The 14,895-nt window shown below is 53.1% G+C and overlaps 2 protein-coding genes across 4 annotated transcripts; one reads left to right on the top strand and one right to left on the bottom strand.

The window, feature by feature from the left end:
• Positions 1-5,780: 5,780 nt before the first annotated feature.
• Positions 5,781-6,664, top strand: C9H19orf33 (chromosome 9 C19orf33 homolog). The gene is made up of 4 exons (XM_006215066.4): positions 5,781-5,936; positions 6,056-6,156; positions 6,286-6,360; positions 6,501-6,664. The coding sequence occupies exons 1-4, from the start codon at positions 5,915-5,917 to the stop codon at positions 6,621-6,623; spliced, it is 321 nt and encodes a 106-aa protein (XP_006215128.1). The 5' UTR covers positions 5,781-5,914; the 3' UTR covers positions 6,624-6,664.
• A 123-nt stretch (positions 6,665-6,787) lies between these two features.
• YIF1B (Yip1 interacting factor homolog B, membrane trafficking protein) lies at positions 6,788-14,624 on the bottom strand. 3 transcript variants are annotated; one of them, XM_006215064.4, is made up of 8 exons: positions 14,324-14,624; positions 10,090-10,328; positions 9,903-10,007; positions 9,658-9,736; positions 9,470-9,527; positions 8,278-8,433; positions 8,096-8,189; positions 6,788-7,164 (listed from the first exon to the last, which is right to left on the bottom strand). In XM_006215064.4, the coding sequence occupies exons 1-8, from the start codon at positions 14,373-14,375 to the stop codon at positions 7,009-7,011; spliced, it is 939 nt and encodes a 312-aa protein (XP_006215126.1). In that variant the 5' UTR covers positions 14,376-14,624; the 3' UTR covers positions 6,788-7,008. The 3 variants fall into 3 exon arrangements, with proteins under 3 accessions (XP_006215126.1, XP_006215127.1, XP_072823249.1); XM_006215065.4 differs by having other exon boundaries at positions 14,333-14,624; XM_072967148.1 differs by lacking the exon at positions 14,324-14,624 and adding an exon at positions 14,188-14,280.
• Positions 14,625-14,895: the final 271 nt, after the last annotated feature.

Here is a 14,895-nt window from a genome sequence, read left to right as displayed (position 1 = left end):
AGGGTTGGGAGTCATACAGACTATTTTGACAATTTTGGAATTCTATCCTCATCATTCCTGTGTATGATGCATCTTCGCCCTAACAGCAAGCCCGGGCACACCTGGTTGGTGCACCCTCCTGATGGCAGCCGACCAGAGAGGGGCCTCAGATTAAAGTTAGCACTGGTTCGGCCCCCCACATTCTTTCTCGGACGACTGGTCCCAGGTCATGAAGACAACAGCCACTGGGTCATTGAGTGCTCTGCCTGCCAGGTCTCCCTACAGTGGCCCACATGGTCTCTATAAATTTGTAAAAATGTTTGTTCCATTCACATCTGATCCTTCCAAACAAAAGGTTTGAGTGTGAGTAGGTCATGACAAAGATGACTCCCATCCCAGAGTCACTGGTTGCAGATCCTTGGAGGGAGAGCAACAACCTGGCACTTGGGGAAGGAACACCTCAGACTCCAGGAGGTGAGGGGCAAGGGGGGGAGCAACCAGTGCTCTCTCCTCCAGATCCAGCACCTGGTCCAGCTGAGCCCTGCGGCACCTGCAGCTGGCAGTGTGACCCGCAGACCCGGCCAGTCCTGAACGAGTCTGCTGCGCCTGATGCCACCCGCAGCGGGCCGGAGTGTGGGCCCCACCCCTAGACGTTTACAAATACTTAGACCTGCTCAGTCTTGTTTTAATCTGGCTGATAACATAATCACACACTTCCTATGCCCACGCAGCCCTGGGCTATGCCATGTATGGCAATTAAGGTTGTATCTACTCAGTGGCACTGCCCATGTGGCTTACCCAAACCAGTGCAGGGGTGTTCCAAGTCAAGTTTAACAACAAATCATGTCCTGTGCCCAGTACTCTGAGCCTTCATGTGGGAAAGAATGAGTCACCATGTCTCTTCATTGGGCATGAGGGCTACTTTTGGACCTTGCAATTATTGGCAGTGGCACCAGAGGTCAGCAGGTCGGTCTGAACTCCCTTGTGTGGGTCCTAATGGATGACAGACTGGCCTATTACATCCTGGCTGTCTGAAATCAGCCCTGATTGTTCACAGCTAGATGAGTCCAGGATCCTGGATGGCAGATTGGCCTTATATCAACAGGAGTCACTGCCTCTTGGTCCTAGCTAAATGCCATATGAGACAAACTGAGTGAATTTGGTCCCAGCCTCTTGTCAGATTAATCCAAGCCCCTGACGGCATCCTCATGCGAAAATTCACCAGAAGCCAAGAGGGGTGCACTGTTGGGAGAGAGTGCTCCGTGGGGGTCTTGTGCACTACAGGTCTTGCTGGGTGTACCAAGACCGCACAGCCCTGGCAGCTGTTTCCCTGGGCCATTTCTCAGGGTTGGGTTTGCAGCGAGCACCTTGAAAGATGAAGTGATGTAGTGGTTCCCTCTAGGACAAAGAGCAGGCCTGCCTACTGCTTGCTGTAAAGTGGCAGGTTCCCATGCTCAGTGTCCCTCTTGTAATGGCAGCCACCCACTGTAGGTGTGGAGTCCATCTGGACCCTCTGCTTTGCTCCCAGGGGCAGGGGAAGTCAACACACATGTTGATGCTTATGCTTCTTGCTGTGATGTCTCTGACCCAGGAATCTCAAGGGTTCTCCCAGCATTTTGGAAACAGTTACAAGGCTAATTTATTAGCTTGTAAATAGAATGAAATCAAATCCCAGACACAACAGTCAGCTGGGCAGAGGCCAAGCTTGGGTTTCCCTAGCTGGGCTGTCAGCAACTTGGCACCTCCCAAAGGATGCTCTGCTGAGATTTTTCTGGTGATTAGTATTCCAGAACATCCAGGGCTCAGTGCAGCATTTCTGTCTTGTGGGAAAGGAAACTGAGTCTCTGCATACTGTGTGCTTAAGGTCAGCTATCTCCTGGGATGTGGTTAGGCTCAAAGAAAACATCCCAGAACAGGGATTATGATGTTTATAGAGCTGGGGTGCCGTGGTCATGCAAGCTTCAGGAAGGAGACGAAACCGGGCCTCAGCAGTTCCTCTTCCAACTGGTCATGTCGGTCCTCAGACATGTAGGAGCACTGGAGCACCACAGGAGACTGTCTCCCAGCACTCTGCTCCTCGGTCCTGTGCCACTAGAGCTGGCATCCAGAAATCTCTTCCTAAATTGCAGTGATTAAGTAAAAACGTGAGGGTTGGAGTGACCCTCTGTAGAATGTCTACTGGTGAGAAAGGGTAAGCTGATGTTGCAGTGAATGACATCGGTGTCACAGGTCAGTTGGGAACACAAGTTCCTTTTTCCTACAAAGAAGACTTTGCTTGTACCCTTAGGACCAAGTCATTTTAGGCAGAAATAATGAGGAAACAAGCAGGGGAGCGCAGTGCCATTAGATGCCAGGGGCAGGCAGGGCCTGGGAAGACAGACATAAGCCACTGTTCGTGCTCCTGTTAACTATGGGAGATAAGCACTGAATGGCAGAGAACTAATTTTCCAAAAAGCAGATGGACATGCCCTTGTCTTAGGGGCTCACATCTATATTTTTCATCCAAGCATTTATGTCCAACTTCCCAGCTTTAATCTCTCCTCCATTTGTAAACTTTCCAGAGTAGGAGAGTAAGGGACACTCACTGCCACCAATAAGGAGTAGTGATAGGTTTCCAGGTCCCAATTTCCCCCTTCTTCCTCTTGTTAATAGAAGTCCCCAGGTTTTAGCCAGATTTGTGGCTGCCCAGCTAGGAACTCTATTTCCCTGTCTCCTTTGCAGTAGGATGTGACTAGGTGTCTTAAGTCCTTACTGAAGGGATGTGTGCTGCCTCCAGGTTGGGTCCTTAAAAGGAAGTGGTGTGCCCTCCATTTGCCCTTTCTTTTCCTGGAGGGATGTCCAGTACCCAGACAGAAGGAGCTGGGTCCCGGGATGGTCTCAGGGAGCTGCCTGCTCACCTGCTCTGGTCTCCCACAAGCTCAAGCTTTCATGTGAGAGAAAAGTGAAGCTCTCCTGTTAAGCCTCTGTCTTCAGAGTCTCTGTGAAAGCTGCCACATCCTAAATATATAGGAGCGATAGGTGGGGGTCTGGAGGACCAGGCCAGTTCTCCCCGGACGCATTCACTCACCCCATAATTACTTACGTAGCAGTGAAGAGCTATTCCGTCTTGGGTCTGGAAGATCCCACACTGCTGCCCCCCACCCTACTGGCCCACTGTCCTACTGCACCTTTTAGGGTTCAATTGCTTCATATATAACATGGGGGGCCTATTGCCAGTTTCATGAGGAATCATGAGATTGTGTTTGTAGATCGTAATAAAAACTGACATTTATTGAGCATCTACTTACCTTGTCCCAGACAGGCTCTGCAAAACCATTTCCTTATGAGGTAAGTTTTCCTTTTGCCAGGAGGACAGTGAGGGCCAGAGTGACTGCTCCACAGAGCAGTAAAGGGTAGAGTGAGACCTGTAAGCAGATTGGCCTCCAGAACCTAAACTCACAGCCACTGTAAGCTTGCTCTAACCTGCCATTACCACTGCCTGGTATCAGGTAACCCAGTTCACCAGATGATAGTGAGCACCAACTCTGAGTCGCACCGTTCTGGGCACTGAGCAAAGCAATAAAGTCCACACCCTTGTTCTGCCAGGAGAGACACACATTTTCTCTCATATCCTGTATGTGGTTGTCAGCAAAACCATAATCATCATTTCCCTCTTCTCACAGAGTAAAGACCAAAGATCTCTGATTTACAAGACACTTCCCCCATCCCTCCTCTTCTACCTCTCCCCCTCCATTCACTGCCACTCTAATCTTGCAGTTCTTCCAACACAGGAACATTTCTGCCTCAGGGCCTTTGCACTTGTTATTCACTCTGCCTAGATATGCCTCCATATGCTTGCATGACTTGTTTCCTCACCTTCAGATTTTTACTCAAAAAGACTTCAGTGAGGCTTCCCTGAATAACTATCTGAAATCCAACATTTCCTCAACATACCACATAGTTATTACCTAGTCCCCTATATTGCTGTATTTCTCAGTACATACTACTTTTTAAAAATTGAGTTATAAGTTATATAAAACTCACCCATTTCAAATGTACAATTCAGTGATTTTTTTAAAATAATTTTACCAAATGGTGCAATTGTCACCATAAATCCAGTTTTAGAATATTTTCATCCCCTTCTACTAGTAAGATCCCTCACAGCCATTTACATCTAATCACCATTCCTACACTCAGCTCCCAGCAACCACTAATCTGATTTCTGTCTCTATAATTGCCTTTTCTGAATACTTCATATGAATGGTATCATATAATATGTAGTCTCTCGCGTCTGGCTTCTTTCATCTAGCATGATGTTTTCGAGGTTCATCCATGGTGTAGCATGGATGAGTTCATTACTTTTTTTTTGCTGAATAGTATTCCATGATATGTGTAGATATATCACATTTTGTATATTCACCAACTGTTGGACAGTTTAGTTTCAGCTTTTTCTAACACACTGTACATTTTGCTTTGTTCCCCCCACTAGAATGTCAACTACACGAGGCTGGAATTTTTGATGGTTGTGTTCACCTCTGTACCCCCAGCATTTGAATTATGCTGGACACATAGTAGGTATTCAAGAAATATATCCTGAAAGAATAAGTTAGAATAGAGATAACTTCAGGGAGTGGTAAGCCTGGGCTATGCTGGCCATCAAGCAGGGCAAAGGCGACAGAGTGACAGGACTCCATGGAGCCAGCAGTCAGGGCAGGCTCCTATAAGGAATGGACTTTGGAGCAGGCACCTGAATGCACAAGGCCAATTATTGCACGTTCGTCATCAGCTCCAGGCCTCAGCCACCTGCTCCTGTGCCACTCCTGCAGGTAAGGGCAGACAGCTTGGTGGCAGGACTGGGTTGGAGAGGGACTCCCAAGGACACCTAGCCTCACAGCAATTTGAGCAGGTGATGCAGGTCCTCCCTGCCCCCAGCTCTTGCCTGAGTCTGCGGGGCCCAGCCCAGTGTGGGGAGGAAAGGGTGGGCTGGACTGGCTGCCCCTTCTGCTGAGTGCCCCCAGGGTGAGACAGAGGGGCAAGGCACAGCCTTGGACTTGAAGCACACTGCCTGGGTTTGAATCCCAGCTCTAGCCTGTTCATTGCTCCATTTGCCCCTTGTCATCTTACTTAACTGTTTAGTTCCTGTTTTCTCATCTGCAAAATAGGGAAAGTAGCCATAGCTACCTTTTATTTGAAAAACAAACATTATTTTATAAGCATTTACTCCTAGTAAGTAACCGTATGCAGGCAGGTTCTAGGAAACTTAATTCGTTTGATTGTTATATCAACCCCATATGGTAGCTGTCATTTACAGATGAGGAATCTGAGGCACAGAGAAGTGAAGTTAACCTTCCCCAGATCACCCCGCTACTAAGTAATACAGATGGGCTTCAAATCAGCAGACTGGTTCCAAGTTCGTGCTTTTCACTCCTTCAGGCACTGCTCCTCACCAAGCCAGAGGCATTGTTAAAGGGAGTTAATGTATGTGAAGCCTCTGGAACAAGAGCCTGGCAGGTAATCAGTACACAAGGAGTGTCAGGATTATCACAGTATAGAGGATGCAGGGAGGCACCCTCCCTCATTTCTTCAAAACAAGGATCTAACCCTTTTAGGGGAAGCAGGTAACAGCTCTAGTACCCTCCTCAGAAATCTGCAACTTGGCCCACACATTCCTTCCCTAGCCCCACCCACACAGCCCCAACTCCACTGCCAAGGCTCACTGGGTGGGGGTGGGGGGGACATAGTAGTTAACTGTCCACCCTCCCCATTTCCCAGGGACAAGTTGGGCGGTGCTGGGGAGGGGCTGTGAGTCAGGACTAAGGACTCTGAACAAAGGTTAGGGTGGGGCTCCTCAGAACTCCATAGGCAGACTCACTGCCCCTCCCCATGGCCCTCCCCCTGCCCTGTGGCACTGCTGGGCCCTCTGGCCCTGCAGACACACCTTTTCTCACTTACCACCATGGAGTTTGACCTGTCAGCAGGTGCGCTCCTGGGGAGTGGGAAGCTTGAGGGGCAGAGGGCCAGATTCAAGCCCAGGGACTGCCTCCCAGGGGGCATTCCCTACGTGGGCGCCAACCCACCCAACTTCTCCTCTCCGCAGCTGTGGAGTCCACCTCCAAGAAGCCCCAGGGAGCAGGACATGTGGGAGACGCCAAGCACAGCCCCCACAAAGTTCCCGGTGGGTCAGCTGATCACCTGAAGGTAAGTCACCTCACAACCGGGCACACCCCAGGGGCGGTTGCTTTTGACCCCAGGCCCCTGCTAGGTCTGGGGCCTCCGACTTGGGGACTGGATAAGGGGCTCCGGCCTCACTGTCACGCCACCAACTAGCATCACCACGGCCGTGGCCACGGCAGCTCCTCCGATTCCAGCAGCAGCTCCAGCGACTCGGAAAATGAGGCTAAGGTGAGAGGCTTCTCCCTTTTCCAGCGGGTGCCTGTCACCCCAGGTGGGGGCAGAGTTTCAGCCCGCAACTCTGGCAGACGTCTCACTGGCGGAACCCTCTCTCCTCTCCCACCCCCACCGTCCTCACCCCGACCCCACAGCCCGGCACAGTCGGCTCGGAGAAGCACAAAAGCGCCCCGGGCAAGGTCAAGAAGCCAAAGGTGAAAAAGGAGAAGAAGAAGGACGGGAAGAAGAAGGACGAGAAGAAGAAGGCTCCCCACTGACGGGCCTGGGCGGGGCTCATTAAACCTTCTCTCGGCCTCCAGGTTGCCTTCCGGTTTCGAGGCGCCGCGATCCGTCCCCAGCCCCGCCTGTCCCCTTCCTCCTGCCCCTCTCCGGGCCCGGACTGCCCCCTGCCGGGCACCGCGCGCCAAGGAGAGGCAGCTCACGCCGTGCCCCTCACGGTTTATTGTTTCTTAAACAGTGGCCGCACTGCGGGGTGGGGTGGGGGGCGGCCTGTGCAGTTGGAGATCTCAGCACCTCAGCGAGAAGGGGAGGGAGGGTCTCGGGAGGCGGGGCGGACCCTGTGGCCGGCAAGGGGCCGGGAGATGAGCGGCTGCAGCTCGGTGGCCGCCAGAAGCAGCAGCTGGAGGCGTCGCGGGGCCACCCTCACCGCACCAGGTGGAAGGTGAGCCAGTACATGAGCAGGGGCTGCGCTGCCGCCACCGCCATGGTCAGGTACATGCGCAGCTGGTTCCGCGCCCCGCGCACCGGGATGCCTTCGGCCGCCGCATCTGCCAGGATCTTCAGCCGAAGGGTCCGGATCTGGGTGGGGAGGGGATTCACCTTTGAGCCTGGCCATCCTTCCAGACTCGCTTTTCTACCCTTAATAGGGCAGCTTGCCTCAAGTCTCTGCTCCTGGGGGGACTTGTTTCCCCCAAATTTCCTAGCACATAGTAAAGGCCTGCTCCTTCCCAGGCCTTGGGAAAATATGTGAGGGTTCCAAACTCAAGGGTGAGGCCCCTAAGTGAGTGAGGTGGGGGGACTTCACATGAATACCCTTACTGAAGGGGGTGGCCAGGCTTGGCCCTTTTGCTGCTACCACCTTGTGTTGACCTCTGACAATTTTTTCAACCAGAAATGCCTTTTTTCCCCCACTCCCCTTAAACTTTTAAATATAACGACATCTAAGTCAAAGTTTATCTGAGGGGTAGGTCAAGCCCACCAGGCTCTAGGTTTGCTCTCTGCTCCTCACATGCAGCCACACTAAATCCTCCTGTACCCTGAGGTGCAATTATCATCCCCATTTCACAAAAGGGGAAACAGGTTCAAAGTCTATCCAGGATCCAGCAAAGCTTGGGGTCAAACCCCAATGCAGCCTAGTGCTCTTAACCAGCACCTCCACTCCAGCTGGAAGGACTCTCAGAGAAGCTACTTCGCAGGTACTGAAGGAAAATCATCCTAAAGGAAATTCTGGTAGGAAAGCCCACCATGTAAGGAGAGTGGAGTGAGGTTGAGTGCCCACTCTAGCATCCTGGCTGGCTCCTCCTCTTCCTTCAGGCCCCAGCTTGAGCACCCCCTCTTCCAGGAAGCTCTCCGGACCCCCAGGCTAGGATAGCCACTCCAGGACTCTTCTGTTCAACTATGCGGCTCTTGTCTAAACTTTGTACCCTCTGCTTGGATGCCTCCAGGGACCCCCAATTCTGTCCAGGAGGCCTGTGCCCTCAGTCCCACCCTCCACTGAGCCCCAGCTTACCATGAATACAAAGATAGACACACAGCACCAGCCCAGCACCAAGTAGTAGCCAATCTTCCCAAAGAGCAGGCCCATGAGGACCCCGCCAATCATCCTGGGGGCGGAAGGAGAGGGAAAGGCCAGTCTGTGGTAGAGGCCCCAGGGCTGGGGGCCAGCAGTGGAGAGGCAGGAGGGGTACTCACCCAACATATTTGTAGCCCAAGAAGGCCACCAGGTCGATAGTGGTGAGGTCGGTGTTGACAGTGACAAGGTAGAGGCTGAGCAGGATGGCCAGCACCTCCAGTGTCAGCCAGGCCAACGCTGAGCTTGCTTGGAGCCCCAGGAGGTCTGGGGAGAACCTGCCGGCACCCAAGCTATGTCATTCAGTAGGCCGGCTCAGACCCTCCCTGAACATCTGCCTGGGCACAGTCCGCTGGGTGGGGCTGGAGACCCAGCAGTGACCAAGATGGATCTGGGCCCTGGCCTCCCAGAAATCCCATTCCAGGAAAGGCAGACCTGTCCTCAGTGATAGCCTAGAGAGGTCAGGGCTGGATCAGGGCAGCACAGGGCAGGGGAGGTGCCTGACTCAGTTGGGGGTGGGGTGTCAGAGAGGAGGGTGACACTTGAGTTGAGGCTTGAAGGAATCAGGAGCTGATTATGGAAGAAGGACCTTGGTCTCTGCCTTATCCCCAGTGCCTCAATAATTAACTGACTCTAATGACAACTGTTTTCCATGACGCAAAGGAAATGAACAGGGGCCTATGAGGCAGGGGTGGGGGACTGACCCAGGCTGGAGGGTGGGAAGGCTTCCCTGAGAAAGTAACATCAGAGTGGAGACACCACAAGTGAACAGGTGCTCAGCAGGTGTAAGGGAGGAACTTACTCCTAAGCAAAGGGAACTGGATGTGCAAAGGCCCTAGGGAGGCAGCCCAGGCCCTCTGGAGGAATGGGAAGAGGACCAGAATGGTGGGGCAGAGAGAAGCCGCATGGAGGGCAGGGTTGGGCTAAGGAGCTGAGGCTTGTCTGGGGACAGAGGGGCTAGGGTCAGCTAGCTGTTCTTCTGAAAAGGAGGGGACATGGCCAGGCCTGCCTCTCAAACAAGACCTTCCCAGCTGCTGCTGGAGTTGGGGTGCAGGGAGTGTGTGGGGCAGGGCAGATAGGAGAAGCCAAGGAGAAGGATGGATTTAGAGTCAGCAGCACAGGGTGTTGGGATGGGCCACACATGGGTGGGAAAGAGAGGGAAGAGGTGACTCTGAAAGTGATACCGCAGGCTGTGTCTTGGGCAAACTGGGAACACAGTGGGGTTGTTCTGAGAGAGGGAAACCATGAGACCTTCCTGACTGCCCCTCAGCCCCTCAGGCCCACACCACTTCGCCTACTCCAGGCCTCCCTTACCTATCCTGGGTCCCCAGCGCCAGGCCAGCCACCAAGATGTAGGTGATGAAAGCCATGGCTGTGGGAGGCAAACACAGAGACACTGGTCAGAAGGAGGACCATCCTGGGCCTCCGGGCACCTAAACGTCTGCCCGAGACAGCCCACCCAGAGGGAGGAGGGCGCCGGGTGGTGGTGGGTGGGGTGAAACCTGGGATGTAGAGGTCAGGAGCATTGACATCAAAGCGGGGGGCCACTGGTGTGTCCTGCTGGTACTGCACCTCCCAGTCCTGTGGGGAGAGTCGGGGGAGCAGGCAGGACTGGGGACTGGGCTCCTCCTGCCCCGCCAACAGGCCCCCTCTTGCGGCAAATCTACCCGCCCTGCCTCTTATACCTGCCCAGCCTGTGATTCACGCCGGCCCAGAGGCTGTCTTCCCCTCAGGGGGCAGTGCTCACCTGGTGCAGGTAGGGGAAGAAGAGCAGGCCCAGCTTTTTGCCCACATACATGGTGTCCACAGCGAAGTAATATTTGAGCTTCGTGACAGGGATGAAGCGGTCGATCTAGGGAGGCAGAGCTCAAACCTGAAGCCCTGGCTCCACAGCCCCTGCCCGCCCCCTACCCCCGCCAGCCTGGCCCACTCACGTTCTTATCCACCAGCTCCTTGCCCTGTGCGGCTAGGCTGCTCCCGTAGGCCATAGCCATGTTGGACACAGGATCTGCCAGGAAGGCTGCCTGGGGCGAGGCGGAGGCTGCAGGGTAGCCCAGGCTGCTGGGTCCCCGCTGGGCCCCGTAGCCCCGGCTCTGGGTTGAACTCGTGTCATCAAAAAGCTGGTGGGGGTCAGCCATGCCTGGCTGGGACACAGGGGTCCTCCGTTTCGAGGCTGCAGGGAAAGAGGGGTGGGAGCCTCATTCATTTTGCAGGAGCTCTCCCTCCCGCTCCTGTCGCAGTAGAGCACTGGTTTTGATGGTAGATGGGTCATTTAGTCAAGTGCAGGTGGCCTCTGCCATCCATCCATCCATCCATCCATCCATCCATCCATCCAAATAACGATAATGATGATGATGATAGCTACATGTACTGAGGTTCACTGCGCACAAAACCCTGTGCTAAATCTTTCACAAACAAGGTCTCTATCCAGACCTCCCTTCGTGCTCCATCTCACTCATTCCACTCTAGCCGCACGGGCCTCAGTGCCACTGAACACACCGGGCACACTCCCACCTCAGGGCCTCTGCACTGGTGGTTCCAGTACCGGCTCTTCCCCCAGACATCCTCACGGCTCCCTCCTCTCCTCCAAGTCTTGGCTCCATGGGGCCTGCCCGAGTCATCCTGTCTACAACTGCATCTCCCTTGGTGGCACCCCAACTCCCTTTCATTTATATCCATAGAACTCAGCACCAACTGACATACTGGCTATTTCATTTATTTTGTTTGCTGTCTGTCTCCCCTACTCAAAGGTGAGCCCCCAGGATGGGGATCTTTGTTTTGTTCGTGGCTGAAGCCCTAGCCCCTAGAACAGGGTTAGAGTAGGTGCTTGATTAAAAACTTGATGAATAAATGCCAGTCCCCATTTACAGGCTCAGACAGGCTAAATGACTTGTGCAAAGGGCCAAACTAAGGAAATGACAGAGCAGGAGACCAGCCCAGCCCAGCCAGTTAAATATTACAATATTTCAATCTGAATTGAGCACTTACCACATACCAGGCTGTGTTCTAAACACTATGGATTAACTCATTTAATTCTCACAACAGCCCATTTTGTGTGGTTGATAGTATCATCCCACTCTACAGATGGGAAAAGTGAGCCCCAAAGAGGTTCAGGGCCCTCGCCCAAAGTCAGACAGATAGCATGAAGCAGAACCCAATTTCAAGTTTTTTAAAGGTCCCTCTGCTTCATGTGGGGAACAGACTGGGGAGGTGGCGACAAGGAGGAGAGATGTGGTCCAGGTGGAAGAGTAGGATTGGGGGGCAGTGGTGGGGAGGGGATGGGTTGCTTCTGGATGGATTCTGGAGGTGGAGAGGCAGGATTGCCAGATGTGTGCTCAGTTGGAGGAGGGTAAAGAAGAGGCAGGAATCAACGCTGTCTCCTAGATTCTGGTTTGAGTGATAGAGTAGATGGTAGTGTTGTCTACTGAGATGGACAATATGGAGAGGGTGGATTTGAACCCAGCACTCTGGCTCCAGGGCCCTAACCTATAAGCAATGCTGTCACAATAAACATTTACTGAGCTCCTCCTCTGCCAGGCGCCATAATGGGAACAGGGTGGTGAGATTACAGTGGGATGGGGGAGAGGAGTCCAGTGCTCCACGTCATGACTCTCTGCCCCTCAGTCTTCTCTGTAGAATGGTGTCAACAGTCCGGGGCCAAGTGACACTTATAAACTGCTCAGCCCCTGGCCTGGCCCACAAACACGTGGTCAATCCCATCACCTATTATCGACTACTTCTTCCTCTTTGTTATTTGTGGCCTGAAAACAGACTCAGCAAGTGGTCAATCCCAAAGCAAGCAGCACTGGCCCTGGCTCACTTGTCCTCAAGCACCACTTCCCTTTTCCCTCTCCCACTACTGGCCAAAGGGCTGGCTTCCTGGAAGCTTTGGTGCAAGCCCTTCCTCCCTCTCTGTCACCCCCTCAGCCCTTGGCATTTGGGGTTCTGCTCTCCCTGGCCCCCTCAAAGGCCACTGCACTACCAGGCCAAAGCCGTGATTCCACTCTCCTCCAACTGAAGCTCTCGGCAGGATTGGCGCCCTTGCCCCCAGTGTCAGCCTCCGACTCTGCTCTCTTGGCTTCTGAGACACTCTACTACCTCTTTCTCTTTCCTGTCTGAGCCCCACAAACCTCGACTGAGCACCTCTGTGTTAGGCTCTGCTGCAGGCCAGGGAGATACAGCAGCCAGAATCATCTTTTTAAATGCAAAAGAGGATATTTCATGCCCTCTGCCTAAGATCAGCGCCCAATATGCTGAGAATAAAATCCAAATGCCTACGAGGGCCTGCAGTGAACAAAAAGGGGAAAACTGCCTTCATGGGGCTGACAGTCTGATGGGTCCCTCTCAGTCACTGATTTCTCTCCAGCTCCCTGAAACGTGTGACCCAATTTTCTACCTTTAAGCTTCTCTTCTGCCTCTTACCTAGGGCAGTCTCACCACACCCACAGCTTTCAGTAAGCCACCACGTGCCCTGGGCTTCCTGGCACCGCCCTCTGGCTGCCCCTGGGCCTTTACCTCTGACATCCAATCAGCCAGTCGCTAGTCTCACCCACCCTATCTCAACGTCACTCTCCCTTCAAGACCTTGTCATCTCGCACCTGACTTAAATGTCCTCTCACCAGGTTCCCTTGTTCATTCTTAGCCCCAACAATTTTCTTTCCTATCAGCAGCCAGAATCATCTTTTTAAATGCAAAAGAGGATATTTCGTGCCCTCTGCCTAAGATCAGCGCCCAATATGCTGAGAATAAAATCCAAATGCCTACGAGGGCCTGCATGACCCAGCCCTGCCAATCACCCTGGTTTGCTACCACTCCACCCAGCCACCATGGCTTCTTCTCAGGCTCCTGCAAAGTTCCTCGCCCCCTCAGGCTTTTGAACACAGTACTATCACCTCGGAACACCTTCCCACAATCAACACCTGCCAATAAGCACTCAGGCCTCAGCTCAAAAGATTCCTTCTCAGAGAGACCTTCCTTACTCCCCAATATAAAGCACTAGCCTGGCCTTGTTCTTTCTCATAATATTTGGTGGTTCTTATTTCTCTTCTGAGCACTTATCATAAGCCCTAAATCTGTACTCATTAGTCTGTTTGTTTATTTGGCACAGGCCTCCCATGATTATTCCTCTCACCACAAATCCCCTTCTCAAGGCTAATTCCTCATCATTGGATGTACCTCTCCCAGGAAGCTTCACTGACACGCCCACTTTCCTAATCTGAGTTAACATAACACCTCCATCCAAGATGGAACCACTCTGATTGTGTTTCTCCCATCCCTGCCCTGACCCCTCTGACTACACAACTCTCTCATCAGAGCTCCACAGTCCATAGACTGCTGCTGTCTTCCACTCTGTGCTGGTAGCTCCATGAAGACAGGAACCAGGACTGAAGGGCACAGCTGTATCCCCAGCATCACACCACAGAGCCAGCCAGGCATCTTACAAAGGTTGAAGGGAGGAATGCATGCATCATATCTTGAGTCACATCCCAGATTATTCCCTTTACAGCCCTAATTATATCCCCAAATTATCTTTCTGGCTTGTTTGCTTCCTAGTTTAGTGTCTGTCTTCCGACTAAACTCTGAGCTGTAAGTTACCAAGGACCAGTGCTATGCTTACTACCACCGGGTACCTAAATTCCAGCACTGGGCCTGGCACAAGGGAGTTGGAGCAAGGTACGCTGAATGAATAAATGAGATGCACACAACTCACGGAGATGAAAAGAAACTTAAAGAGGGATACAAATTCATAGACACGGGGAAAGGGAGTTAACACAACAGATACAGGTTCAAATCTTAAATGAGGGGTAAACACGGCCCTCTGCGATCACGCAGGGCTATGAATGCCATCCTAAGGAGCGTGGGGAAGAGAGCCCGAGGCCACGGAAGGATGGGGAGCGGAATGATGGCTAACACAAATGAATGAAAGTTGCGTTTTTCTACACATCACACAATATCCTGCCCAAACTTGTTTTCTTCTAAAGGAATTTCCTAAAGAAAAGAAGAATCGAGCCCAACGAGCCCCCTACCCGGACCTGGCATCCCTGCGCTGTGCACACCATGTAGATCCAGATCCCTGACCTCGTGACCTCCGACCTGAGGCAACCTCGTCAACCGTCGAGGCGTCCCCGCTTCGCCCCGCCCTCCCGATCTCTTCGGCCGGCCACGTACGCCACTTACGCTGCCGGGGCGTCCCCGCCGCCACCAAGCCTCCTGGGTGCATCCTTCGCCACCGCCGCCGCCGCCGCCCCAGCCACGGTTCGAAATGTGCCCGCCCGGCTCCCGTAGCCACGCCCTACCGGCGACACGACAGCCAATGGGCGTCACGATAGTGCAGAGACCACGCCCTCTCGCGGAGGCCTAGACAAGTTGGCGGTGAGAGGCGAGGACCGGAGACTGGTGACTAAGGCGCGAGTCAGGGCAGGAGAGGCAGGAAGGCGGAGCTGGGAACTATCCGAGGAGTAGGCGGTGTCCTGCTGGACCGGAAATGTAGGTGTTGAGCGAAGAGGCCGATGGGAAATGGAGTTCTCTATAGACCAACGCTCAATTTGGTCCCCGAGAGCACTGGGGAGCCCAAGGATGATGTAGAGCAGGAGAGGAGAGACCCATTTGTGTTCCAGGGGCTAAATGGAGTTGTGCGTGCCCTAGCGCTTATGCAATTTTGGCAGACTTTAGGTATTAAAGTGATTATTTAGAGTGAGAAAAGGACATCCAACAAGTTAGGTGTGGGAAGAACCAGGTGT

The sequence above is a fragment of the Vicugna pacos genome, chromosome 9 (genome assembly GCF_048564905.1).
Source record: "Vicugna pacos chromosome 9, VicPac4, whole genome shotgun sequence".
In the NCBI taxonomy this organism is placed as follows: Eukaryota; Metazoa; Chordata; class Mammalia; order Artiodactyla; family Camelidae; genus Vicugna; species Vicugna pacos.
This window is presented reverse-complemented; position numbering and strand designations above follow the sequence as displayed.

Coding starts and splice junctions, on each gene's coding strand:
- C9H19orf33 (XM_006215066.4), top strand. CDS start 5,915: ATGGAGTTTGACCTGTCAGCAG. Junction 6,157..6,285: donor GGTCAGCTGATCACCTGAAG/GTAAGTCACCTC, acceptor GCCACCAACTAG/CATCACCACGGCCGTGGCCA. Junction 6,361..6,500: donor ACTCGGAAAATGAGGCTAAG/GTGAGAGGCTTC, acceptor CCGACCCCACAG/CCCGGCACAGTCGGCTCGGA.
- YIF1B (XM_006215064.4), bottom strand. CDS start 14,375: ATGCACCCAGGAGGCTTGGTGGCGGCGGGGACGCCCCGGCAGCGTAAG. Junction 10,008..10,089: donor AGGAGCTGGTGGATAAGAAC/GTGAGTGGGCCA, acceptor CTGCCTCCCTAG/ATCGACCGCTTCATCCCTGT. Junction 8,434..9,469: donor GCGCTGGGGACCCAGGATAG/GTAAGGGAGGCC, acceptor GGGTGCCGGCAG/GTTCTCCCCAGACCTCCTGG.